The sequence below is a fragment of the Alternaria novae-zelandiae genome, assembly GCF_023758075.1.
Source record: "Alternaria novae-zelandiae strain BMP 2774 chromosome Unknown scaffold_8, whole genome shotgun sequence".
In the NCBI taxonomy this organism is placed as follows: domain Eukaryota; kingdom Fungi; phylum Ascomycota; class Dothideomycetes; order Pleosporales; family Pleosporaceae; genus Alternaria; species Alternaria novae-zelandiae.
The window spans coordinates 857,978-884,108 of NW_026056968.1; the positions used below are offsets into that span (position 1 = coordinate 857,978).

The 26,131-nt window shown below is 53.6% G+C and overlaps 10 protein-coding genes across 10 annotated transcripts; 5 read left to right on the plus strand and 5 right to left on the minus strand.

Annotated features, from left to right (window-relative positions):
• Positions 1-469: 469 nt before the first annotated feature.
• Positions 470-2,568, plus strand: J4E88_004763 (uncharacterized protein; the record flags this gene model as incomplete). Its single annotated transcript, XM_049398407.1, has 2 exons — positions 470-534; positions 585-2,568. 2 exons carry the CDS (start codon positions 470-472, stop codon positions 2,566-2,568), a joined length of 2,049 nt encoding a protein of 682 aa, XP_049255968.1.
• Positions 2,569-2,654: 86 nt separating this feature from the next.
• On the minus strand, positions 2,655-4,512 carry J4E88_004764 (uncharacterized protein; the record flags this gene model as incomplete). Its single annotated transcript, XM_049398408.1, has 2 exons — positions 2,655-4,309; positions 4,362-4,512. The coding sequence occupies 2 exons, from the start codon at positions 4,510-4,512 to the stop codon at positions 2,655-2,657; spliced, it is 1,806 nt and encodes a 601-aa protein (XP_049255969.1).
• Positions 4,513-5,258: 746 nt separating this feature from the next.
• Positions 5,259-7,154, plus strand: J4E88_004765 (uncharacterized protein; the record flags this gene model as incomplete). The annotated part of the gene is made up of 1 exon (XM_049398409.1): positions 5,259-7,154. The coding sequence occupies one exon, from the start codon at positions 5,259-5,261 to the stop codon at positions 7,152-7,154; it is 1,896 nt and encodes a 631-aa protein (XP_049255970.1).
• Positions 7,155-8,364: 1,210 nt separating this feature from the next.
• J4E88_004766 (uncharacterized protein) lies at positions 8,365-9,321 on the plus strand (the record flags this gene model as incomplete). The annotated part of the gene is made up of 1 exon (XM_049398410.1): positions 8,365-9,321. One exon carries the CDS (start codon positions 8,365-8,367, stop codon positions 9,319-9,321), a length of 957 nt encoding a protein of 318 aa, XP_049255971.1.
• Positions 9,322-11,697: 2,376 nt separating this feature from the next.
• J4E88_004767 (uncharacterized protein) lies at positions 11,698-14,280 on the minus strand (the record flags this gene model as incomplete). Its single annotated transcript, XM_049398411.1, has 1 exon — positions 11,698-14,280. The coding sequence occupies one exon, from the start codon at positions 14,278-14,280 to the stop codon at positions 11,698-11,700; it is 2,583 nt and encodes an 860-aa protein (XP_049255972.1).
• Positions 14,281-15,065: 785 nt separating this feature from the next.
• CFD1 (cytosolic Fe-S cluster assembly factor cfd1) lies at positions 15,066-16,070 on the minus strand (the record flags this gene model as incomplete). Its single annotated transcript, XM_049398412.1, has 1 exon — positions 15,066-16,070. One exon carries the CDS (start codon positions 16,068-16,070, stop codon positions 15,066-15,068), a length of 1,005 nt encoding a protein of 334 aa, XP_049255973.1.
• A 573-nt stretch (positions 16,071-16,643) lies between these two features.
• Positions 16,644-17,490, minus strand: J4E88_004769 (uncharacterized protein; the record flags this gene model as incomplete). The annotated part of the gene is made up of 2 exons (XM_049398413.1): positions 16,644-17,200; positions 17,274-17,490. 2 exons carry the CDS (start codon positions 17,488-17,490, stop codon positions 16,644-16,646), a joined length of 774 nt encoding a protein of 257 aa, XP_049255974.1.
• A 484-nt stretch (positions 17,491-17,974) lies between these two features.
• Positions 17,975-22,335, minus strand: J4E88_004770 (uncharacterized protein; the record flags this gene model as incomplete). Its single annotated transcript, XM_049398414.1, has 2 exons — positions 17,975-22,189; positions 22,237-22,335. The coding sequence occupies 2 exons, from the start codon at positions 22,333-22,335 to the stop codon at positions 17,975-17,977; spliced, it is 4,314 nt and encodes a 1,437-aa protein (XP_049255975.1).
• A 397-nt stretch (positions 22,336-22,732) lies between these two features.
• Positions 22,733-24,272, plus strand: J4E88_004771 (uncharacterized protein; the record flags this gene model as incomplete). The annotated part of the gene is made up of 3 exons (XM_049398415.1): positions 22,733-22,751; positions 22,942-24,049; positions 24,098-24,272. The coding sequence occupies 3 exons, from the start codon at positions 22,733-22,735 to the stop codon at positions 24,270-24,272; spliced, it is 1,302 nt and encodes a 433-aa protein (XP_049255976.1).
• Positions 24,273-24,890: 618 nt separating this feature from the next.
• Positions 24,891-25,691, plus strand: J4E88_004772 (uncharacterized protein; the record flags this gene model as incomplete). Its single annotated transcript, XM_049398416.1, has 1 exon — positions 24,891-25,691. One exon carries the CDS (start codon positions 24,891-24,893, stop codon positions 25,689-25,691), a length of 801 nt encoding a protein of 266 aa, XP_049255977.1.
• Between the last annotated feature and the right edge of the window lie 440 nt (positions 25,692-26,131).

Genomic DNA, 26,131 nt, shown 5'->3' on the forward strand with positions numbered 1-26,131 from the left:
TCTCCCCGCTCAATCTCTTGACCTGCAGCTAGGAGAATTTCTGTCCTTCGCTGACTCGAGAGCCTCGCATTCGTCACATTTGTCAGTGCGGGCGAGGATGCCGTCCGACAAGGGAAGCCTTTCTACCATGCGCCTGGATCCACTAGCGCACGGGTTGTACTACCATCCTCATGCGGTAAGAACAGGCTGACCTGTAGGGGGAGGATTAGCCGCAGGTCGCATTCGTGAAATGTCAAGGACCAAAGGGGTAGATAGTCGGTGATCGTAATGTTCACCACGTGTACCGCGACTACCGGTGGCGCTTCGTGATGGTTGAGCGAGGCTGTCCTGCATGCCAATATAAGCTTTCACAGGGAAGCCCTCGTCGCTTTCTCTCCACACTCGTTCTCGCAACGACGTTGTATATCCAGTCCTTTGCTTTTTGTCTCTTCTTTTTTGCAAGGTTATTACTACCTCTAATTCCGTCACCATGATTGTCATTAAGGCTCTTGCCGTCCTCTCTTTACTTACCAACTTCACTTCTGCACGCATCATGTATGTTATCACGTGCCAATATCAATGAATGGGTGCTAATCAGACGATAGCGACGGCGCCGAGCACACTCCTTACCGCGGCGAGAATGTCAAGCGTGCTGTGAGCGCTACCAACACCACCACTCTTGAAGACTACGAGTATGTCGTTGTCGGATCTGGTGCCGGCGGTGCACCTCTCGCAGCCAGGCTAGCTCTTGCTGGCCACAAGGTCCTTCTCCTTGAGGCCGGTGATGACCAGACCAACACCACTCAGTACAACGTGCCCGTCTTGCACTCTGTTGCCGCCGAGTATGAGCCCATGCGATGGGACTACTTTGTCAAGCACTTCGACGACGAAGAAGAGCAGAGGAGGGACACCAAGCTCACCTATGAGTTGACCGACGGCACCCGCTACACTGGTCCCAGCCCTCCCGCTGGCGCCAAACCCCTCGGTGTTCTATACCCCCGTGTTGGCTCGCTCGGAGGCTGCACTGTTCACAATGCCCTCATCACTGTATACCCATACGAGAGTGACTGGGAGTACCTCCAGTCCATCACTGGCGATTCTTCTTGGGCACCGAGCAATATGCGCAAGTACTTCACCCGCTTGGAGAAGTCGCGCTACCTGCCCAACAGCGTTGTTGGACACGGATTCTCCGGATGGCTCGAGACCTCACTGACCGATCTCACTTTGATCGTTCAGGACCTCAAGGTCATCTCCCTCGTCCTGGCTGCTGCTACGGGTATGGGCAAGAACCTCCTTTCTTCGCTCATCACCACCGTTACTGGCCTCGGTCAGGTTCTGCTCCGCGACATCAACAACCCTGGCGCCAACCGCGACTCCGCCGAGGGCATGTGGCAGGTTCCTCTTGCCATGAAGATTCCAGAGTACAAGCGTGCTGGCCCCGTCGACTTCCTTCACCAAGTCATCAACGCGAAGAACCGGGATGGAAGCCGCAAGTACCATCTCGACATCCAGCTCAACACCCTCGTCACCAACGTCGACTTCAACCAGAACGGTACCACACCCAAGGCTACTGGTGTCAGCTTCTTGACTGGAAAGTCTCTCTACGGCGCTGACCCAAGGCGTCAGTCCGGCTCTGCTGCCGGCAAGGGAACCAAGGGATCCGTCACTGCTACTCGCGAGGTCATCCTGTCAGCTGGTGCTTTCAACACCCCTCAGATCCTGAAGCTTTCCGGCGTTGGACCCAAGGAGGAACTCGAGCAATTCGGCATCAATGTCGTCAAGGACCTACCTGGTGTCGGCACCAACCTCCAGGACCGCTACGAAATTCCTGTCATCGGTCAAGCACCCAGCAAGATTTCTCTTCTCAACGGCTGCACATTCCTTGAAGGTGACCACGACCCCTGCCTCGAGAAGTGGGAGACTGGCACGCTTGGAATCGGAAAGGGTGTCTACGCCACCAACGGTATCGCGCTTGCCATCACCAAGAAGGCTAGCAACTCCCCCAACGGTAACGCTGATCTTTTCGTCGCTGGATGGCCCGCGTACTTCAACGGATACTACCCCGACTTCTTCGCCAACGCCACCCTTGGCCGCGACGCATGGACCTGGCTCACTCTCAAGGCTGAGTCTCGCAACAACGCTGGTACTGTTACCCTCCGTAGCGCTGATCCCCAAGATGTGCCTGAGATCCGCAAGCGCAACTTCGCTGTCGGCGGTGACGAGGACCTTGACGCCCTTGTTGAGGGAATGAAGTACGGTCGCGAGGTCTTTGAGGATCTCATTCCTCTTGACGGCAAGTTCAAGGAGGTTTGGCCCGGAAAGCAGGTTCAGACCGACGAGCAGTGGAAGGAGTTTGCCAAGTACGAGTCCTGGGGTCACCACGCTTCTTGCACTTGCCCTATTGGTGCCGACGATGACGAGAAGGCTGTTCTTGACGGCAACTTCAAGGTCCGTGGTGTCGAGGGTCTCCGTGTCGTCGATGCTTCCGCTTTCCCCAAGATTCCCGGCACTTACCTGGCTCTTCCCCTCTACATGTTGTCTGAGAAGGCATCCGACGTCATCATCGCGGACGCCAAGGTCTCCAAGTAAAAATAGCGAGTAACGGGAGTGCACAGCGTGACTCCACCATCAAGTTTGGTTGTATATAGCGTTCCTAATGTATATTTGAAAATCCGTTAACACATCCCGGTCAATACGGCCATACCCGCAACGTGATCCACACCCGCTACCTCCTCATCTTCCAATAATTTGTCGATCTTACTCTTGCTCTTGATCCTCCAGAATGCTTGCGCGCCATCTACAAACCTCTTGCTGATATCTTCTACATCTTCCGCAGGGCATGCGGCGAAGCACAACCGGAAGCAGTTGAAGCTGTCCATTGCCTTGATCTCCTCGTTGGCTGCGAACATTGTACCAGGAGCTACGAGACATAGGTAGGGCTTCGAGGTCCAGAAGACCCACAGAGCCCTAGAAAGGCGGGCGGCAGGTACTTGCTTGGCAAGCGGGTGGGACGCGAAGTCGAAGCGCACCCACACGAACATGCCGCCAAGAGGTCGAACGAAGGAGTAGATCTGCGTCTTCTCGACCACAGCCCAGTCATCCTCTTCGTCAGCGACGTCGACGAGACTCCTTCGGCGGCCAGCTTTTACAGCCTCCTTTCCAGCGTCAAGTGTGTCGCACATCTTCTGCATGCGACGCTCATAATTGCCTCGGAGGCCTTCTAGCCAGCGCACCCATCCGTCTACTTTCCAGCCACTGCCATCGGCCGCGCCGCCCTTACCAGGGTCGTTGGAGGCTTGAGGACCCATAAGCAGTTCTGCCATCATGGACTGCACGAAGCCTGAGGGCTGCTGGGTCGAAGTCTCGGTAATGCGGAGGAGACGTTCTACGAGGGCAGGCTGCGCGGTGATCCAACCAAGACGGCACCCGGGAGCTACTGTCTTGGAGAAGGTATCGAGACGAACGACGCGACCCTGGTAGTCTACGCTGAGGTATGAAGGAATGAGACTGTCCAGGAACTCGAAGCCGGAAGATTTGGTAGGCTTGGGAGGAACGCTGCTAGGCGACGAGGACGGGTACTGTAGGTACCAGTATGGGTCATCCTCGACGATGATGATGTCGTACTTGACGCAAAGAGCGTAAATCTCGGTTCTGCGCTGTACCGACAAGGTGCCTGATGTAGGGTTCTGGCCAATGGTGACGGTGTACATGACATGTGGGCGGCGGCCCTTTGAGTAGTCCCAGTTCTCTAGAACATCTTGCAGACCTCCCTTTCCATGCGCCATCATTCCCTCGTCATCGATGGCTACTGGCGCAATGTTGAAGCCTCGTGGCCTGGCGGTCTGGATGGCGTTCATATAACAGTATGTCTCGCACAGCAGCCCTGGCCTCTCATCGACAGGGTCATGTTCGGCTGACCACTCATTGCTGAGCGCTGTCAGCGTCTTGGAGAAGCCATCGGTAGAGCCGCAGGTCAAGATGACTTCTGGCCCGTTCTTGTATGGGACGAAAGGATGTAGGTTCTCCCTCGTGAACTGTCGGATGAACTGGTATAGTGCGGGGTATCCCAGAGCCTGGCCGTATTGCAGCGCAGACTTCAGGTCGATCATGCGCAGGGGATCTGGCACATTGGAGTACTTGGGCACAACGAGGCGCGACGCAGGTGGCTCCTTCTCTCTACGCTCCGAGATGCATGTCTTCGCGAGTTGGGCGGTCGGAGGATCGTCGGCGGGCGGATCGACGGGCTTGTTGGGCGTTGGCTGCCATCGGTTCGGCTGTGCGACTTTGGCTTCGAGCGTGTCGTAGGGGAAATAGTGATCGTTGGGGAGACCTGGTCGTAATCAGTAATCTGAGGCGAGACGGTTGGTCGGGCGCGCGCATACCTCCAGCTAATTGGGCGATCCCGGGAATCTGGAAGTACTTGTAGAACTGTTTGACAGAAGAAGCTTCGCGCGCTCTCGTGCTGCGTGACAGGAAATGCGTAAGATCCACTGGATCGGGGAAAGAGCTCGGGTCAGAGTTGTACGGCGCCATCGTGGCACTGCAGCGGTGTGCGGATAAGGTTTACGCGGACGCGTCAAATGCAACGATGTCAACAATATCGTCCAATACAAACAATCGCATACAAAGAGGTAGAAGACGATGGGGATATTCCTGGGTATAGAGTCGCTCCGTCGCCCGAGGCGAATGGTCCGAGGGACCGATAAGGCGCTGATTAGAAATGCTAGAACGGTGACCTCATCACCAAACGGGAAGCCGCATGAGCTGCCTAGGCCACGTCGAGCCACGTTGAGCCACACGTGGGAGCTGCAGCTGGGAACAACCATCTCGAACGACCTGGGATGAGACCAAGCATGATAACTCCGGTTCTACTGTATCGGGGAGCGTGAACCTTCACATACTGCCATTGCCGCCGACACCCAAAGCTTTGGAAGCTTCCTACACTCGGAGGCCGATCTTAGCGTCTCAGTGCCGTGAAGCCGGAACGTGGGCACTCCACAGGCCCGCATCATGCAGGTCCCGAAGCTCCCCAGAGCTCTTTCCTTGCCATTGCCATGCCTTCGCCTGCACTCGTATATTCTCACCTCCTTTCCCTCCTTCACCTCGTCCTGTATATGAGTGTCTTTTGGGTCTTTTGCCAGCCACCGCTCATTGTCGCACATCTCTACGCGCATTCCTATCGATAAGCATCCGTTAAGCCTCGGCGCATCGTCATCCTATTCACTACCAAAGTGTCGTCCCCTACGAGATCCCGCCACGAGCTGGCATCCATCTACGATATGGAGCCACGAGAAAGCCTCGACGACGAGGGCGCGCCTCCGCAAGCCTACCGCGACGACGAAAACGCGACGACACTTCCTGCCGAGTCAGCCGACGCCATGGCGCCTCCCGAGACATCCGGTCAAGAGCACGACACCCCACAAGAGCCCTATTACGCCAACAAGTACATCCCGCCGCGGTTGCAACGTGCATGGAACAATGTTGTTGTATGGGTCAAGGGTCCACAACCGCCCCGACCCTGGAAGATACACCCTTTCTTTCCCAAGATACAGACTGCGCCAATCCAGTTGCTGAACAACTACTTTCCTGAGAGAAGACAAAAGATCGGCCTGTTGGTCTTTTTCTACTTCTGCTGGATCCTGACCTTTGGCTTGGTTCTGCATCGTAGCGCGTTTGCAGCGGACATACCTGGATATGGCAGCCCCGTGCGAGTACGGTGTACGGATCGCTTCTGGAACGATGGCAATGGCTGCGGGCTCAACGGCGATCTATGTCGACCGTTCGAGAACAGCACCATGCCGTTCCGCTGTCCCGCAAACTGTAAACGCGTGCAATTGCTTAATCCACATGCTGTTGGTGACAAGAATGTCAACTATCGTCCATTGGTTATTGGCGGACCCACCGACGAGGAAAACACCCTGGAGAACACATATTACCGCGCCGACTCTTTCATCTGCGGTGCTGCTATCCATGCTGGCTTCATAAATGACGCGTCGGGTGGCTGTGGAGTTGTTGCGCAGGTTGGCGAGAAGACTGACTACCCCAGCGTAAACAGGAGACACATCAAGAGCATTGGCTTTGATTCGTATTTCCCGCGCTCCTTCTCCTTTCTGCCCGGTACGGCAGCCAAATGTCGCGACTTGCGGTGGCCATTACTAGGCGTATCGCTGACCTTTACCATCCTGTTGTCTTTGTTTACTACCTCACCATCCGTCTTCTTTACCTCCATCTTTGTCGGTGTCTTCTTTCACGTCGCACTGGCATCAGACCCTCCCAACTTGACTGATTATTACTCCATAATCAGTATTGCTCTGTCACGCTTCCTTCCCGCGTCATTCTGCATGTATGCTGTCTACCGGTTTGCAGTGCGTCGCCAACTGCAAGGTCTTCACGCACAAGTAGAGAAAACCATCCTCTGGCTCGGAGGATGTTGGATCGGCGCCCTAAACAACTACACGTTCGACAAGATTCCCATAGAGCGTCTTACGCCCCACGATATCAAGAACCAGCCAGGCGCTATTCCTGCGCTCATCATTATAGTCCTCACCCTCTTCGTCATCGCTCTGGGACAGGCATGGTCATTCCGTGTCGAAGGTCGTCTACCGCGTTACCTTGCCCTCTATGGCATTCTGGTGGCTGGCATCCTCGCACTCGTCGCCATACCAAGGATGAACGTCCGCATCCACCACTACATCCTCGGCCTGCTCCTTGTACCTGGCACATCTATGCAAACACGCCCCTCGCTCCTTTTCCAAGGCATTTTGATCGGCCTCTTCATCAACGGGACCGCACGCTGGGGATTTGCCAGTATCCTTGAGACGCCCGGCGCACTTCGTGGTGACGCACCCATCGGCACCGTACTGCCACTCATCACTGCGCCTATCATCCACAACAACTTCAATCTTCACCAACTGAGACCCAACATCACTTTCGATTGGCACTATCCATTCCCTGAGCCTTACGATGGAATGAGCGTTCTGGTCAATGATGTAGAAAGGTACCATGAATACGCTGACCGTATGGAGGAAAGCTGGACGTGGACAAGACACATGGAAGGCGTGAACGAATACTTTCGATTCGCGTACATAAGAGGTGGTGGAAGGGGGGATTACACGAAAGCTGGAGTTTGGAGAGCGGATGGCGGTTGGACAGACATGGCCTCCGGACCATCGTAATCCCTTTGCAAGAGAATGTAGTAGTCTTGATCAGCACCGCGTCGCATCGCATGATGTCTCATTTTAGGCGCTTCACTTGTGGTAGTAAGCACGTGAACAAGAAGGATCATGCGGTGCGGTACGGTACTAAAGACAGCAGTTTATTGTAAGGCTAACAGATCGCTCATCATGGCTTCGGCTCCACATCTATCTCGATGAGCACATCCAACAACACGTTCATTCTTTCTCTCAAACTTCCACTTAACTTATCCAACTTGTACGAACGTTTTTCAGACTGCGCATCTGGCAAGGAGGGTATCGTTCCTCTAATGCAACATGACCGAGCGGACGAGAACGTCCACATGATGTATATGTCAGATCTGATCGGTAGTCATGTTGCACATTGATTTCGCAAGTGAGACTACGCTTTAGGGAAATGCGCGTTAGATGTTTCACTATTTGTAAGAACAAGTGCATTGCTGAGATTGCACGACAAGGCAACAGACACTTTCTAGATCCTTCTGTGATATTATGTCGCTCTGAGTATTGGGTCTGATTTGTTTGTCTTGGTGTTAACTATTCGTCCGCCGTTACGGACCACTCGACCCATGCAGAAAGGTACGTATCACTAGTTGGCTTAGCTTGCGATCCGCCCAAGGCCGCAGGTATGGCTGTGTCGGAAGTGAGGGCGAAATCTCACATGGGGCCATCGCCTGTATCCAAATACATGAATAAACTTTGCATTCGTTCGATGTTTACCAGTTGAATTGCACAATGAACACGTGACTGGTGTAACTGTCTGGCCGTTATTTCCGCACGGCACATGCATGAGAGTGGTTGAGCGGGGCTATTGTGCAAGTCCCGCCGAGGAGGGGTCGGGAATAAGTGGAGCACGCCTTACCAAGAATACGCATTGTGTTGGTGGCATCATCGGACGACTGGTATGTGTGAACATTTGTAATGTGGATGCTGGCTCGCTCGGCGTTTTGGGATAAAGACGCGAGCTGCTGCCTGCTGCATTGGGTATATAAGTCAATGAAAGAGGGGTGTTGGGAAGGAACTATCAACAGCTCAACCGCGGCTTCCTCCCCTGCATCATCGGTTATATCGTCAACATCATCGCTCGTGCTTTCCCCGCTATCAATTCTGCTACGCATTGAAGCTTTTGTCTGACTCTAAACATCACAAACCAACCCCCACGAATCAAAATCGAACTACATCACCCATCACCATGGTCAAATCAGTCTTCGGAGGAGCTGCGCTCTCAGACACTGCGTACTTCAACACGCAAGAAGACCGTGCCAAACTCATCGATGTTTTGCTTGCCAACGGCGTCAAGAACATTGATTCCGCACGTCTCTATGCTGGATCCGAAGTTGCCATCGGCCAGCTCGAGAAGCGCAAGGACTTTGTCATCGACACCAAGCTCCCTGGCGGTTTTGGTCCACCCGGTGAACTCAAAAAGGACACTGTGATCAAGTACTGCCAGGAATCTATTGAGCGTGCCAAGATCGACCAGTTCGACATCTTCTATATCCATGCTCCAGACCCAACCGTTCCTTTTGAGGAGACCCTGGAGGGCATGAACGAAGTCTACAAGAAGGGCATCTTCCGCCGCTTTGGCCTCAGCAACTTCTCGGCCGAGCAAGTCCAGCAAGTCTACGACATCGCGAAGGCCAAGGGCTACCCACTCCCACAAGTCTACCAGGGTAACTACAACCCTGTTGCCCGACACTTGGAGACTCAGCTCTTCCCCACACTCCGCAAGCTCGGTATGCACTTCTACGCATACTCGCCCCTTGCTGGTGGCTTCCTCGTGAAGACGGCAGCAGACCTCGATGCAGGCGCCGGACGCTTCAACGAGCAAGCCATGGGCAACATGTACGGAAAGCTGTACGATAACGAGACTATGCGCAAGGCGCTCATCAAATGGAACGAGATCGCCGAGAAGGAGGGTGTCACCAAGGCGGAACTCGCATACCGCTGGATGGCCTACCACAGCGCGCTTGAGGGAGACGAAGATGGTGTCATCTTCGGTGCCAGCAAGATTGCTCAGGCTGAGCAGACTGCGCAGAGCTTGAAGAAGGGCAAGCTTAGCGATGAGGCGGTCAAGGGCATTGAGCAGATTTGGGAGAGCGTCAAGGAGGTCGCTCCTGTTGATAACTACCACAGTTATGCTAAGAAGTAGTAGATGGCGCCATGATATATTGGAAGTTGTCGTAATGTCACAATGAAACGTCGACATAGTCTACCCTAACCTTACATCGTTCTTGCCTATGATAATTTACCCTCGATACCATATGATGCCCCATGCGCACGACCCATTTCGTACTTCCGAAGGCCCTTCCAGCCTGTCCCTCTCTTAGTGCTTTATATACCTTGAGCATCACGCGGGTGCTGCGCCTCTCTCCATTTGCGAGTCTTTCCCGAGAGTTAAGCTCGAATCCACCACCAAATCAACCAATCTTCCGAGAACCATTTTCCGCCTATTATCAAGCAAACCCTTGAAGACCGCACCTTCGGCCTTGGTTCAAGCATCTGTCTGCTAATATCATTGAAGATATCCACCTGCAAGTTGAACATTCTGGTTGTGGGGACGCAGACATCCACTTGTCGGAAAGGTAGTTCGTGTAACGGAACATCGTGGTTTCGAACGAAATATCCTCTCTCCACGCTCACACAGTCCCAAGAGAGTTCTTTCTTGATGTGAATGCTCTCGCTGTATATTTTATACCAGTTCTTCTCGTAGTCACGGTAGAAACCCTCAGCGGCCTTGTGAATTTCCGGTGGTGCTTCCTCGCGGATTTGTCGACATGTCTGTATGAGGTCGAGGTGCTGGGCTTTGCCGAAGTGCTCTCGATCGGTCGAGGAGTATGGCGAAAGATATGAGTATACTAGAAACCGCAGTTCTGCAGGCAGCTGAAGAAAGCGACTGGCCGTTTCAGGTGCGACGGACGGGGCCGGCGTCATGAGTTTGTTGGTTTGAGGTGTGAGTGAGAGGCTGTCCGGGGTAGCAACTGCCACGGCTTGCTCTGTCATGTTAGCGAGTAATCTTCAACCTTAGTAGATGGTTGAGTGATTTGTATACATTAAGTTCTGGCTTTCTACAGAGTTCCAGCCTTCTTGTACGTTTAGGAAAGTGAGAAAGAAGGAAGTGCGGGGAGCGAATGCCTAGCAGGCTCTGACGCTCGAGCAACTACAGCGGACTTCATTCATCTTGTGACGTCAAGTTAGTTAGAATACTACGTCTGCCTAACGACAAAGCTCTATTATTCCATTGTGTACCTTTCAGATTGATTCAATGCGTACTGCCCATACCCATCCCACTCCACCACCTCGACTCGACTTCTACACTTCGACTACGATCCGCATACAAATACCGGATACTCCCTCGAGATGGCTTCTACGTCTTCCAAGGGTCATAATAGCGACAACACAGGGTTGCAGAGCGACTACACTAGATTTGCCGCTTCCCATTCGTCACTTCCCGCCGTGCGCGGAGCTGAACGCTCCTTCCTCGACCTCCCCGTTGAGCTCCGGTGCATGGTGTACCAATACTTCTTACCAGAGGATCAACTGGTTGTCTACCCCAAACCGTCAATATACAACGCCCTGACGCACATTTGCAAGCAAATTCGAGAAGAAGCGCAAAAGGAGATCCAAAAGGCTGCCGATGGGTACTTTCGCGCCCATGATGCACGATGGTTTCGCAAACCGAGCTTCTATTTCACGATACAACCCGCCATCGACCCTACCAACATTACTGTTGTCATCCCAAAGGTCTTCCCCGAATTCCATGATGCGGATACATTGTTCCTCAAGATCCCGCTGCTCCGTCTGCCGCTGCAGCAAATCACCTTCGACATCTCCACAGCAATCGCAAACACGACATTTCCCTTCAACAAGGATGCTTTACGTCACCTGCAGTATTGGATCAGACATCACATACCCCAGGCGCGCCGGACTACCATTCACTGGGGACCTTGCCAATCTCAGGATACAATGACGGCTATGAGTGACTTCTGCAAAGGCTTGGAATTCCGCTCATTTTTCCACCTCCAGAGTGGTGAATACAAGTTAGTGACAGAGTGTGAAGACGTCACACACCAAGGCGACGAGTACGACGTATCGGAGGCTGTAGCCCTGACTTTCCAAAGGACAGCTTTGTCTCGAGAGGAGTTTCTGGAAAAGTTGCATGGTAGAGCAAAGCGAGCTGTTCGGCGAATCGGTGGGAGCAGGGCAGGATGAGCGAACGATACATTCGGTCGATGTTTCGTCTAGAATATGGGAAAGATCATCCATCTCCTCAGGCTTGCCGTTCTTCATTTAGTTGCTATCACTGAAGTAGACGTGGAAAGCTGGAATACGTATGTTGAAGGAAAGGTCTATAGGGCTCGAGTCACGGAAAAATGAGATGCCAAAATCATGAACGATTGCACCATCTTGCACAGATCGTGAAAACTCGCAAATGAGACGCCATATCCCCAGATCCAACCCCCGTTTTCTCTTCACTCCATGCGTTCAAATCATCGATAACCCCTCACGATCCTCTCAGCCTGATCGCTCACTTCCTCACAACCGTAAGAGCCGGCTCCGGCTTACTCCTCTTCTTCTTCTTGACCTCGACCGCGGGCGCAGTCTTCACCCTCTTCCTAGGCTGCACCTCGTTCGGCTTGGCCGCCGTACCCCGTTTAGTTCCCTTACCCTTACCCTTCGCCGCAGTTTCAGTTGCCGCAGTCTTCGCCTGAGGCCCCCGCTTAGTTCCCTTATCAGCCCTAACCTTCTTGGCCTTGAGTTCTGGCTTCAGCAGTCCATGTTGCTTGATGTAATAGATCACATCAAGCGCCACGTCGCAGAATTCTTGCGTACCCCGAATCAGCTGTAGCGGCTTCTTCTTGCTCTCCAAGCCCGCTCGGTATCGGTCCACGACGGCAAAGAAGATCTCGTTGGTATCGGCATTGACGGCATCGCGCATACGCTCATAGTCCTCTTCGCCACGGTTGTGATCTTGGTGGAAGTGGCCTCGTCCCATGCCGAGCTCGTCGCCGATTTCGAATTGAACGTACGCTTCTATGACCATGAGAGTGATAGTGTGGAAGTTCAGAAGAGCGACGGCGGGCTCTGGGTCTGGTGATGACATGGCTTGCTGACCGGGGATGAAGACATCGATCAGTAGGCGGGCTTCTTCGTCTGCATGGTCTGGGGAGAGGAGGACTTCTTCGCGGACCATGCCTGGGAGTGAGACCTTTGCGCTAGGAATCTCTTCGCCTTTCTCGAGAGGCTGGCGTTGCATTTCATATCGGGGAAGCGTCCAATCAATTTGTTGGATGTCGTCGGAGGAAGGTGGCGCATTCTCTGTGGGTGTGGGAGAGGGTGAAGCAGGCTGAGGAAGAGGGCGTGGCATGCGCGCTACCTTCCGGTCGACAATAGGTCCACTGCTTTTGGGTTTGGAATTGCTCGCAACGAACTCGACGCTTGAGTCGTCATTTAGACTAGTGACTGATGGGTGACGCTCCACTCGCGTCCGAAGCGGCTCATCATCATCAGAAGCATTGCCTTCTTCGTCGTCGCAGTCGTGCTCGTTGAATAATTGCTTTCGTGCCTTTTGGGTGACCTGGGTAGTACGACGTTCTGGTGTCCAGTTGTGCGAGCTGTTCTGTCCGTAGTTCATCTGCTGAGAGCCGCTCGGAGAGGCTCGTTGATAGCTCATTGGGCCAGTGAGGAACGAAGGTACAGCAGCTGGCTGGCCATGATAACTGACAGAATCGTAAGATACCTGTCGATTAGATTGCTGACGCTCCACTTGCTTCTTCTTGACTTGATCCAACTGTCTCTGCTTCTCCTCAACCAGGGCCTGAAGCTCTTGTTGACGATTGAAGGCAGAGTCGATATCGAGTTGGCGGTTTTGGCCAGCGGGCTGTTGCGACCCATACCGAGGTGAATGTGTTGCGTACTGCGGAATGCCCCTCAAGATAGCAGCTGGATTGAGTGCACGTGCGCTTCCAATAGAGGGTGAACTAGACTTGGTGAAGCGAACTGGATCCGTAAACACGTGTTGACGTTGACTCCACGGTACCCCAGCTTCAGCCTCGCCACTAAGAAAGGCCAGAGATTCTTGATCAATTGGATCTTCTGGCCGCATCCGGGTTGTGACATATGCGAAATCGGATGACATGGCTTGGTGGTCGATCGGGTGATAATGTTGGTGTTGTCGGGTTCCGCTGGCTACGTCCGCCTCGGCTTGGTTCGCGGCGTTGGAGGCCCACTCGTCTACATCGAAGGGGAAAGACATGTTGGTGTCGGCGACAAACGACAAGTCGTTATCACGTGCGCTCGATGGGCCGTTTGCACTCTGGTGATAGCCGCCGTTGACGTCATCGACACCTTGCACCTCCACGGGCGCGGTCCCCTTCAAGTTCTCGGGTTCAGATGTAGCAGCCTGGACACCGAGAGCATCCGAGGACTTGCCAGAAGTGTCATGTTCGATCGAGACCTGTATTGACTCGTCGCCAAGTTGACCAGGAATGCTCATAGCATCTCTGATCAGGTTCTGACTTCGATCGTCGACATTTTCATGTGCATCGTGCTCAGGCTCGTCCTTGACCATGATGGACTGACCCGAACTTCCCGTAGGCTCATTATTCAGGGGCTTCAGGGCTGAGCCTTGATCATCGCTCTGTTCCTCAATCTTGACTTGTGCTGAGGTCGAGTTTGGGCTTCGAGGTGCAGTAGCTTCATGGTCTTCGACTTCTTGCTTGACGATGGCGGTTTCGATGGATGGCTTAGCTGATCCATCCGGAGTTGCGCGCAGATCCGGAGAAGTAGAAGAGGCATTACTGATGTTTCGGTGACCTTGCGGAGAAGTCACAGGAATCTTGGTACTGTACTTCAGCTTGACCATGAATTGCGGTTTCGCGCTTGGATTCGGCTCTTCTTCAGAAGTCAGAATCTCGTTGCGGTTGACTGTGATAGGAACGGAGTCACCTTTCGGGAGTTCGTCTGCGCCATTGCCGGATCCTTGACGTGATTTGGTCTCAGGACTCTTCCTCTGATCCTGTTCTTGATCTGGTGTCAGAATCTTCCGATGCGGACTACCCGGGGTAGGATAAGGGTCTGGCGATGTGGCGTGATTGCTCGCGGCGTCCATACTGTCGATAGTCTTGCGGCCTGCGAGGTCAGTATTGCGGAAGTCTGATTGGCGTCTTGCGCTGGAAGCTGTATTTGCCGAGCAATCTCAGGGTCGCGATAGTTACTTACCAGTCGTTTTTGGTGTTTGTAATATGTTAAAAAAAGCTTGTGGGTGTAGGAGGTAGGACGAAAGACTGTAAGACCTTTCTTGAGGGCAGTAGCGGCTTTATATGGAGCCCGCAAAACAGTTGACCGATAATTAACTACGTTCAACTTTACCTGAAAGCGTAATTAAGCCCTCTCTCACCTAAAAGCTCGCAGCTGCGCGTTTGCTCTGTCGAAAAGAGCCCACGGTACCAATGAGGCATGGGATGTGGAGTACGGGACGGTTACTGACGACCGCGCCTGGACCCTGGCGAGTCACAAGGGGGGACTGCTGATGTCTATGAGCAATATCTACTTGTCGGCAAGATACCGCGTTCCTGATTCGCTGTAGCGAGACGTATTCACGGGTATCCGAGCAGGAGCTGCAGTCACCTGAGCTGAGATGACGACATAGCAGGGCGTTGTCATAACGACGTGTAGGAGTGAAGAGAATCAAGTAATGGCGAAGCACGGAAAGTGGATGTTGAGGACTATGCGAAGGTCAGCGTTCCTTGAACTTTCCCCAGGGGGAGCGAAGACTCACCAGCACTGCTAGATTATTGAGATAGGGAGGGGTATCTATTTTTCTCTATATCTTCGATCATATCTCTTTCTTCACTCCGCCATTCCTTTTATGAACGATCAACCACCTCGATGTGATCATACAATTTTTCCGATATCACCCTTCAACCTCGTCACAAACTCGTCGAATAACGGCGCTAACGAGCAGTCCCGGTACTTATCTACAAACAGACCTCCCTTGTTCTTCAGCGCCGCGACCTCTTCAGTGTCCAACTCTTTGCCCTGTATGACAGTACCCTTGGGATACACTGGCCTCGTCCCACTCTCGACCAATTCCACAAATGCTGGGTCAATGGGTACAGAGCCCAGGAATGGTACTTCGAACTCAGTCGCCATGACCGCTCCGCCGCCCTTGCTGAAGACGTTTGTGCATTCCGAACAGTTGGGGCATACGAATCCTGCCATGTTCTCTACCACACCCAATACCCTAATCCCAGTCTTCTTGCAGAAATTTAGCTCCTTCTTCACGTCACTAACACTGATAGCTTGTGGTGTTGTGACTACGACGGCGCCGGCCAAGAACGGGACGTGCGGGTTGAGAGCAGGAGACGGCGTGGTATTCTTCAAGAGAGTTTCGAGTAGGGAGATATGTTCGTCCGAGGTACCGGGTGGTGTATCAATGAGTAGATAATCGAGCTTTGGCCAGAGGACGTCGGTCAAGAATTGGCGCACCATGGCGGTCTTCTTTGGGCCTCGCCAAATCACAGCGTCGGAGCGCGAAGCCAGGATGAATCCCAGAGACATGCATGATAACGACCCAATCTTTTGACCATCTGCAGCCGCCGCTCCTCCCTCTTTCTGATCTGTTCTATTCCCATCCTCTCCCTCTTTCTGGTGTGCCGCCAACGTCTGCTCCCCATGCACATCAACCGGTATCCAGCCACCAGGCGCCTGTCTTACTTTCGCGTCTTCAATACCAAAGAAGCGCGGTATACTCGGGCCCGTCAAATCTATATCCAAGACACCAACCGAATGTCCTTGTAGCGATAGCGTGAGGGCGAGTTGCGTAGTTACGCTCGATTTCCCGACTCCTCCTTTGCCGGAGAGGACGAGGACGATGTTGCGGATGTTTTCGAGAGGCATCGCGAACACGAACGCGCTGATGGCCTGGGTGTGTACGAACGGCGGGGGTCGGTGGGGTTTACGTTGACGGGTGTCGATGGGAAGTGGTTCGTTGTAGGAGGGTGTGTGCAAGCTGAAACCCTCTAAATTATCGTATTAATCTGGAGCGTCGTCGAATGGGCGGGAGGAAGGGTTGTGTGGGTGGTGTCGCGGATGGCGCATGGTGTGAGTGATTGAGGGTTGTGGAGCGCGCTTTGAAATCCAACGAACTGAAAGTGGCGGTTTGCGGCGAGATCGGAGGTCCGACCTTGACCCGAGCATGTCTGCCAACATGTTATCGCCCTTTGACGATATCTCATATCAGATTTATCCTGATGAATGGCATCTGACTGTTTTCACAAACTCGTTTTTATTTCAAACTCTTGCATTGACATCACGGCAATGCATGGACATTTGTGACAGCACCGGAATCAGTATACGTTCCTCGAAGCGTCTTTCATGATGATCAAGCCCCAAATGTCATTGCATATCTGGTATCAAATATAATCCCTTCTTCCAACCCGCATTTTCGCAGGTAACCTAATCGCGCTTTTCTTAGACAGCGGCCTTCTTCAGCGGCACCTCCTCGCCAACGACCAGTCTGTAGCCCTCCGCACCCTTCTCAGTCTCCAAGTCCTTGGGCGTCGCCGCCTTGGCGCCCACCTCGGGGAAGCTAAACGCCTTGCTCCTGCCTCCCTCCAGACCCTTCCAAACACCGACCGTGTTCCAGTTGGTCCATGTCAGCGCGCCAACCCACGGCTGCACATTCCAGCCCAGCTCCAGTGTGACGTCCGTCCTGTTTCCTAGCTTGCCCGTAATGTCGGTAATCTTGTACTTGGGCTTCTGGTTATCGAGGTGGAGTTCACCGACGGGGTAGGGCGAAACGGTCTTTTGCTTGGATGCAGCGCGTTTCTTGGCGGATTGCTTGGGCAGCTTGGACTTGGGGTCGGGGTGGATGAAGTGGTTTTGGTTCCAGGGCGCGGACTTTGAGGCGACGATGGCATCCCAGATGATGGCTTCGGACGGGGGTTCGGAGGCGCGGGCGGAGGGGTAGACGGCCTTGAGGTAGACGAAGACTTGCTTCGTGTTCCAGTTGAAGAGGGAGCTGAGGTCTGCATGGAGGCGTCAGTCAGGATGTTTGAAAGCTTGGACGCAGCGTAATTGCGACTCGTGTGAGAGACGTACCAGCGTCTAGGTCGAACTTGACATGCGCATACTCTTCCCGCTTAGGTGAGTAGTAGTGCGGCCGTCCTCTCACTACCTGCACATTGCGCAGTGATATACTGGCCGTCGGGTTCTGCGGGGAGACGAAGCTGCTCAGCGCGATGATACTCGCGACTGTGAAAGCGACTGTGGTAAAGAAGCCAAAGACATTCTGGAGACGCACAAGCGTCGAATGCATTGTGAAATGTGTGAGGTGAGCGCAGAGCCCAGTCTATCAACCTCTGTCAGCCACGAGAGGGAGGAGAGATTGTTGTAGGTGGGCGCGGAGATGTAGCCTTCAGTGGTCCTAACACGTATCTGGACTCTTGCGCGGAGGTCGGAGCTCAGCCCTATGAGACCAGGGTTCACCGTTTCCACGCTAGTGCATCACCGTCTCACCATCTCATGTCAGACGAGCGGATATTGTCACAAGTACACATGTTCGAATGAGCTTGATCTTATTGATGCTGCTACCAACGACTCAATATGGGTATCAGGCCTCACCAATCCTACCATCCACCGTTATCTTCCCAACCCATGATCTCTTTCCCTGACATGTACGCGCATCGTCTATGCATTCCTCCCAGATGTGTTCACGCTGAACGCCGCAACGCCACGCTAACTTACTTTCTGGAACGCTCAAACAATACCGAACAGACATTCAAATGATCGAGAAGAAGACTCTACTGTGCAGCAGGTTGCGCGCCGCCCCTTGGGCCTCCACGCCCACGGGATCCGCCACGACCACGGCCTCGTCCTCTACCACCACGTCCGCCATCTAGATTGACCGGCGGTGGTACGTTAGAGTAGTTTCGCGGCTGAAAGTTCGGGTTGTTAGGAACAACTCCCTCCGCCGGATCAGTGTTGTCGATGACAGTGAAGCCACCACGGCCCCTGTGGCCTCCTCGTCCACGGGGAACGAAGTCTGCTGAGCCACCTCGGAGGTTACCGCGAGCGTTGCCGCCGTTTGGAGCTTGGTTCTGGTTCTGCGTGGGTTGGCCATTTGCTTGTCCACCACGGGGCGCAAATCCGCCACGGCCACCACGAGGTGGTCCACCATGGATCGGGAGGGTCTGCTGCTGTCCTTGGGGTTGCTGTGGTCCTGGGCTTTGGCGTGGTGCGAAGCCTCCACCCCGTCCGTTCGCGCCTCCGAATGCTCCTCGGTATGACCCACGAAGAGGTGCTGGCGTACCCGCTGGAACGAGCTGAGGACCCCCAGGGGCACCGAAGCGAGGCATGTTGTACGATGAAGGTACTTGTTGTGGGCGCTTCGCGGCAGCAGCACTGGAATAGTGGACGACCTGCTGATCCGTCATGTTGAGAACTGCAGTTGCTGGAACAGTAGATCCTCTGAATGGCGAACAGCGGTCTCCGAGCGATGTACCGCTCATAAAGGTGGCATCGAACACAACATCCAGCAGCAAAACACGTGCGGTGCGGGTCTTGCCAACCACGGTACCTGATGATCCAATTGGTACCCTTCCAGAGTCCTGAACATAGACGATGCGATCGCCAATGCTAAAGTTCTGGTGGCCAAGACGCTGCTCCGCGTCAGATGGCTTAAGCAAGGCAACACGTGGCACCTTAGCAACCGTCTTGGGCTCAACTTCTTGTGTAAGTGGGAAGTTGGCATCAGCTGCTTGCTCGATGAGCTTGACTGTATCAGAGTCGAGCTGCTCGGCGTCCAAAGGTACTTTCTCAAAGTTCTTGGTCTGGACACTCTTTAGCCAGGCTCCAATCTCCTTGACCTTCTGCTTTGCGACCTCAGGAGGATAAAAGTCGATGTCCTCCCATCCATCACCTGTCGGGTTATTGATAATGGCGGCAACAAACTCTGGGAACTTAATCATGTACTGCGCCAAAAGGTCCATCGCTTTCTGGCTGTACTCCCATCCGTTGGCTGATTTACGAGAATAACCCAACACCTTGAGCTTCTTCGCCTCGAACTTGAGGTTCAATCCAAGGTTGAGCTTGAGGCCACTTGAGTTGACGTTGAAAGAGGACGTAAGCTTGGACAATGCAAGCGGCGGCATGTTCAATTGCCTGGCCACAACGTAAGACGGAACATAGGGTGTTGACCTTTCAGCCTTGCTGACAACTTCACGTCCAAAATGCGGCTCTTGCTTCTTGAGCTTGGCGACCATGATTGTAGCCTTGTTGTCGGCATGGCTGACGACTTGCAGAGGACGGCCATAGGCGTAGTCTCCGAGATAGAATGCGCGTGCTCCTTCGGGGAATTCCTCCTCGATAGGGAGTGCCTCTTTCTCCAGGAAGCGAGGGTCTGCGCTGAAGACGTCGTCTACGACTGTCTGGGTCGCGTACTCCACTTGCAGCCCAGCAACCTCACCGTACTCCTTGATGGTGGCTCCTTCGTCAGTCTTCCTAAGTCCCTTGAGCATTTCTACATGCACGAGGGACTCAATCTCTCCGACGTTGATACCGAGGCGCTTGCTGTACTGGTTTTCGATGCGGTTGGCTGTCTTCTTCCAATTGGAGATCTCCTGTGGACCATGAGGGATAGCAACAGGTGCAGGAGATGGGCCATCCTCGGGCAAGACGTAGTCGAATAACTCGTCCGATACTTTGACCACTTTCGCTTCGTGTAAGAAAGGATAACCAACATGAACCGCCTTGCCTAGCTTGGCCTGTGCGTGCGAGACAGACTGTCGTGGCTCTGTATCAAGGAGTGTGATGACCATGCTTTCGTTCCGGCTATCTTGCATGAAAACATTGACGCCTGCAAACTCCAGCTTGCCATGGAACGGCAAAGTCTTTAAACTGGGAAAGCCAGCCAATGCCTCGGCTCCCAGCTTAACACCGTCCATGAGGCCGATGTAATACTCCAGTCCTTCCATTGTCGGCAGGTCGAATATGTTCTCGATGCACTTGCAGTGGGGAAGGTCCGGGAAAACGCCTGGCAAAGATGACTGGTACACGAAATCCAGATCTTTGGCGTATGTGAACTTGAGAGAAACACCAAATGAATTACGCATCTTTTCATCTGGCGTCAAGTCATTTTCCTTGGTGGCCATGGCCTTGAGCAGACGGTCCTCTTGGATGAACGGAATCTTGACAACAGCCTCCCAGTCCTGTTTCTTTCCGTTCATATCGAGAGTAAAGTCTCGGGGATAGAAATCGATGATGGGAGAGTCCTCGTTTGTCATGAGAGGATGGTACGCTTTCGGTACGATACTCTTACTGCGGTCGGGCAGTACACCCATCAACTGCTGGAAAGGCTTGAACGGCTGTCCAAGCTTAAAGTTGATGTCCGCCTTCAGACCCCGCTTGACGTCAGAAATCATGGGCGAGTAGTGGTAGCCATAGTACCATGGCCATGACGCTACTCCGCGGTAGTAGTAGAAAAGAACCCATTGCAATCCTTGCACGTAGTTCTCCGTCAGTTTGCGTAGCTCCTCCTCGTTGCTGCGATCCCACTCGAATTTGCTCTTGTAGTAGTCGTTCTTCCAAGCGTCGAACTTCTCGTCGTATTTCTTTTGCATCTCAGTTTGGGCGTCTTCGGGTGAGATGTCGACAACCTTGGCCTGCTCGTACTTCTGTACGACGCGTACAATGGCTTTCGTGGATTCGTCGTCCATCTCGTCCTCGTCGTCCGAATCACCCTCGACCAGCTTAGGTGGAGCTGTAACCTGAATATGGCGATCGCCGTCGTCATTTTGTACAGTCTTCCATGGAAGATGTAGTTTGTCGGCAAGTTCCTGGACAAACTTTCGGTCCTCCGCAGGAAGAGATACAGGAAGGTCCAGCGGGGCTGGCTCTTTCTTCTCCAAGTAATCGCCCAGCCAACTCTTTACCTTGGAGAACAGAGCCTGCTGTTGGGTAGTCATAACAATCGTGCCTCGCTTCGCCGTCTTCACCATTACATCTTCCTTTCCAAGTTTCTTACCCTTGAACCAAGCGGCGTCGGAGTTTTCAGATTCGAAATGACGGTATTCGATGTTTGAGAGTTCATCCAACAAGATAGCCAAGCGCTCCATGTTGATGACACCCTCCTCGTTGATGTATCCTTTGCCCTTGGGCAGGACAGTCTTGTAGACGTTGAACATGAGGGCCAAGGCGCCCTCGTTAATATGCAAATGTGGAAGATTGGGAAGGAAATCGTTGCCAACAAAGAAAGCCATAAGAATGAAATCGTCAATAACACGCTCCATGTCGAACGGAAAGCTGAGAGCTCCGGGCTCTTCCAGTTCCTGGAACTCAAGCTCCAGGTATTCTCGCACAATGCTAAGATGCATGAGGTAGAAGTTCTGGTGTTCCAACTCCTTGGACTTGGTTTGGCTTTGGCGACCAAACGTCACCTCCTCACGCAGTAAACTGAAGTGGGGATCGTGGCTGAGCAGACCCAACATGATCAGGTCGGCATCGAGACCGTACAGGCAGTGGCGGCGGTTCGGGTCGTAGCCCGGCTGTGCCTTAGCCTGACGGATGTACTCCATGACCTTGTGCTCTCCCTCTCCGGGGACCTCGTGACCAGACAGTACGACTTCCACGCCCTGCCAATCTATGTCCTCGGAGACCTTCTTGTTGATGAAGTACTTGAGCTGCTGCGTGAGCTTCGCCATGAAGGCAGTGCCTGGCGTAATGCAGTTGCTGTCGAACGCTTCCTCCGTCGGCATCTCTACGCCTTCGCGGATAGCCTTCTCCCGAGCCTTTTCAGTATCGAGAGCGGTTCGGAAACGGCGTGCACGCTGCTGGTTCATCTTGGCGCGCGGGGCGACACCATCGATGGCCATGAAGAAGAGCTGCTTGGGCTTGATCTTGCCAAACAAGTGCTCGATGTAGTTGAAGATGGAGATGAACATCTGATCTTCGGACTTGCGCGCCGTGACGCTGTCGGAATCGTTGTGGGTGCAATTGTGAATAATACCGTTCATGTCAAGCTGTGACTGTTAGCTAGGCGCATCAATTGCGACACACGGGTACCTACGTAGAGACAGTCGAATTCGGGAATGCGGTTTTCGGCAATGAGCTGCGAAATACCGGGATACCTTTCGGACATCCATCGAAAGAACTTGGGGACACCCATGACTGCTACTGTCTAGGAATAGCTGAAGATGGATATGGTGGTGAGGCGGCGATGCACCTTGTGTGTACAAGTGGCGGGGTGAGAGTCGCAAAGAGGGCGACGGGGAGGAAGATGGTAAGAAAGAGAAGCGCGCAGAGGCGCTGTGGGTGGGAGGGCGAGAGAGAGTATGGGGTGGTGGTTCTCGACGCTGGGGTCTTCAAAGAGTCGGAGTCTTGCTCATCGACGCAATGCATATGCTGGCGGCGACTGCCAAGCAGGTGGGGCGCTAAGAGATCGACATCGGGGTTGGTCCAAACGCGACTTTTGGGAGCGCGTCGTGCCTCTTCCACGCTTTACACACGCAGCATTCCATACAATACACTTTGCCCGTGACTTCGAGTACGATCGCAAGCACACCATGGACGAGACTATGAGCGGTAAGTTCATTTTCTGTTGGAAAGTGTGGTCCGCGACAGCGTCATGCCGACCAACAGCAAGCTTCGCTTTACCATTCGCATCGATACAGTCGGCGCATGGCATCCAAGCTCGCTACCGGATTCCTACAGTCACCCACGTCTCTTAAATCATTTAAAATGCCCCAACGCCTGATACTAATTCCACCGACAGACGCTCTCGATTCCCGCGAGATGGACGACCAAGAACAGACCGAGCAGAAGATCATCAACGAGGAGTACAAGATGTGGAAGAAGAACAGTGTCTTCCTCTACGATATGCTGTACGGCCGCGCGCTCGAGTGGCCGACGCTCACAACACAATGGCTGCCGGACAAGAAACCCGTCGAAGGCACCAACATGAGCCAGCACCGCGTCATTCTCGGCACCCATACGTCAAACCAAGCCCAGAACTACCTCCAAATCGCCCACTGCGAAATACCAGACGCCCGCGTTCCAGACCTTACCGAGCTCAACGAGGAGCGGGGAGAGATTGGCGGCCACGGCAATGCGAAGCGACCCTTTGACTTCAAGATTGTGCAGAAGATCAACCACCCCGGCGAGGTCAACAAGGCCCGCTACCAGCCTCAGAATCCCGATATCATAGCGTCGCTCTGTGTCGATGGCAAGGTGCTTATTTTCGACCGGACTAAGCATCCGTTGCAACCAAAGGATGACACCGTCAAGTTCGAGGCGGAGCTTGTGGGTCACAGCAAAGAGGGCTTTGGCTTGAGCTGGAGTCCTTTGAAAGAAGGACATCTGGTGACTGGTAACGAAGATACTACAGTCAAGACATGGGACATCAAGAGTGGCTTCTCTAAGAACAGCAAGACCATCAGCCCGACGGCAACATACAACATCCACAGCGCAACCGTCAACGATGTCCAATACCACCCAATCCACCACCAGCTCATCGGTACTGCGTCAGACGATCTTACCTGGCAAGTCATCGATACTCGTCAGGAGGCATACAAGAAGGCGCTGTACATGAAGGAAGCCCACGAAGACGCGGTCAACTGCATCTCGTTCCACCCCGAGTTCGATTCGATGCTTGCGACGGGTTCTGCCGACAAATCGGTGGGAATCTGGGATCTTCGCAACATCGACAAGAAGATACACAGCCTGCAGAGCCATCGCTCAGATGTCATCGGTCTGCAGTGGCACCCGCAAGACGCTGCTATCCTTGCCAGCTCTAGCTACGATCGCCGTGTCCTCCTCTGGGACTTCAGTAAGATAGGCTCTGAACAGACGGAGGATGAGCAAGAAGATGGGCCCCCTGAGCTGTAAGTTGTTCCGAACCTATGTCCGGCTCTTGTACTAACTTTTCACAGATTGTTCATGCACGGTGGATTCACTAACCGAATCTGCGACTTTGACTGGAACAAGAACGACCCTTGGCTCATGATGGGTGCTGCCGAGGACAACCAGCTGCAGATCTTCCGCCCTGCGCGCAAACTTGTCGAGCCGCTTAACAAGACTGTGAACCATGGAGAGGTCTCAGACTGAGCTCCCTCATCCTCTAGACCTGTTCCTTTCTAGGTGGCTAACCCAAGGGTGTTTGCAGGTTGCGGTAACGACTTCGGCACCCGAGGAGCCTTCTCCGCCCTTTGATTCCCAGGTGATTGAAAGCGCGGGAGAGGCTTCAGAAGAAGAGGTTTCTAGACGTTCTGAGAGTTCTGAGCTTCCTCCATGGAACACACTCGCAGACGAAACAGTTCTTGATTCTCGCCTTCGTAGCGGCCGTGAACGTTGATCATAACGGAATGGTGGTGGAGCGAAGTGAGAACATGAGATTGGTGTTGGGCGCAACAGCTTAGTGATATCCTTCTCGAATTCTTTTCCGAATACAGTTCCGTAGAATCATGAATCAGAATGCGTCCGTTACAACATACCACTGTCTCATTGCATGAAGCTCTTGAGTAAGCAGTGCTCAATGCCAGCCATGGACTGATCGTGAGGCCCGTGCTAGCTAACCTCCGAGGTACGAACTATCTGGTCCCCGCAATCGTCATCCCATCTCTCACGCACCCGCCATGTGAAAGCAACATCACCAGCCAAGACCCCACAGCTGGGCTTGCAATCACAGGCATAGACACCATTTCGCCAATAGAAGACTAGCCCACGATGCTCCTCCTCGGTCTCACCGGCTCCATCGCGACGGGCAAGTCGACCGTGTCGTCTATCCTCTCCAAGGCGCCCTACTCGCTCCCCATCGTAGATGCCGATCTCATCGCGCGACAAGTCGTCGAACCTGGCACCCCGGGCTACAATGCCATCGTCGAACACTTCTTGCCTACTACGCCCGACCTCCTCCTCCCCGATGCGACACCCAAAGGACGCCCGCTGAACCGGCCAGCACTGGGGCGGAGAGTCTTTGGCGGAGGAGAAGAGAAAGAGCGCGACAGGAAGAAGCTGAACAGCATCGTGCACCCTGCTGTGCGCAAGGAGATGTACCGGCAGATGGTGTGGGCCTACCTGTGCGGCAACTGGGCAGTCGTGCTAGACGTCCCTCTCCTCTTCGAAAGTGGCTGGGAACGCTACTGCGGTACCATTCTTGTCGTCGGCGTCTCGGAGCCTGCGATACAAATAAAGCGCCTGCGAGATCGCGACTCTCATCTTACCGAGGAGGATGCGCGCAACCGTGTCATGAGTCAAGGCGACGTGCGCGAGAAGGCCGAGCGCTGTTTGCGGAGGGGTCCGGGAAATGGCGTCGTAGTCTGGAATGACCACGATAGGAGTTACCTAGAGCAGGAGATACAGAGAGTCATGCAGGATGTCAGGAATAATAGCCCGCGATGGTGGAGTTTCCTCCTCTGGGCCTTCCCGCCGTTTGGAGCCATGGCTGGCGCGTTGAGCTGGTACAGGATGCGCAACGTGCAGCTACAGTGGGAACAGGAGAAAAAGCGGGAGAAGGCGAAGCTATAGGAGGTGGGTTGATGCGTTGACTCAGATGCCTTTGCTTCGAGGGTAACAGAGGGTCGGTGCTGGTGCGTGTTGGTGTTTGTTGGATGTGCGCATAGGTATTCTAGCAATTGGCAGCACGGGCGCTGTGTCACGGTAAATGTTTTCAAGTCTCTCAATGTGTCTCTGTGTCTGTCGTGTCTTGCAAACATGTCTCTTCGCTCTGCATATCGTACTTTCGTTGTCGTTGTGTGTCTATCATGCAGCAGGCAAAAGGCTGTTCACCTTCACCCCTGCTCCACTATTGTGGATATGCCATCATCGAAGCCCTCACAACACCGACGCTTCTTCATTCGCCCCGCTTTACGCAAATCTGCAAATCGAAATAACTCTGTCTGCAAAACATACATTTGCGAGCGTCTATCCCACGCTCCTTCTGGACTCCAACCATACGACTATAATGC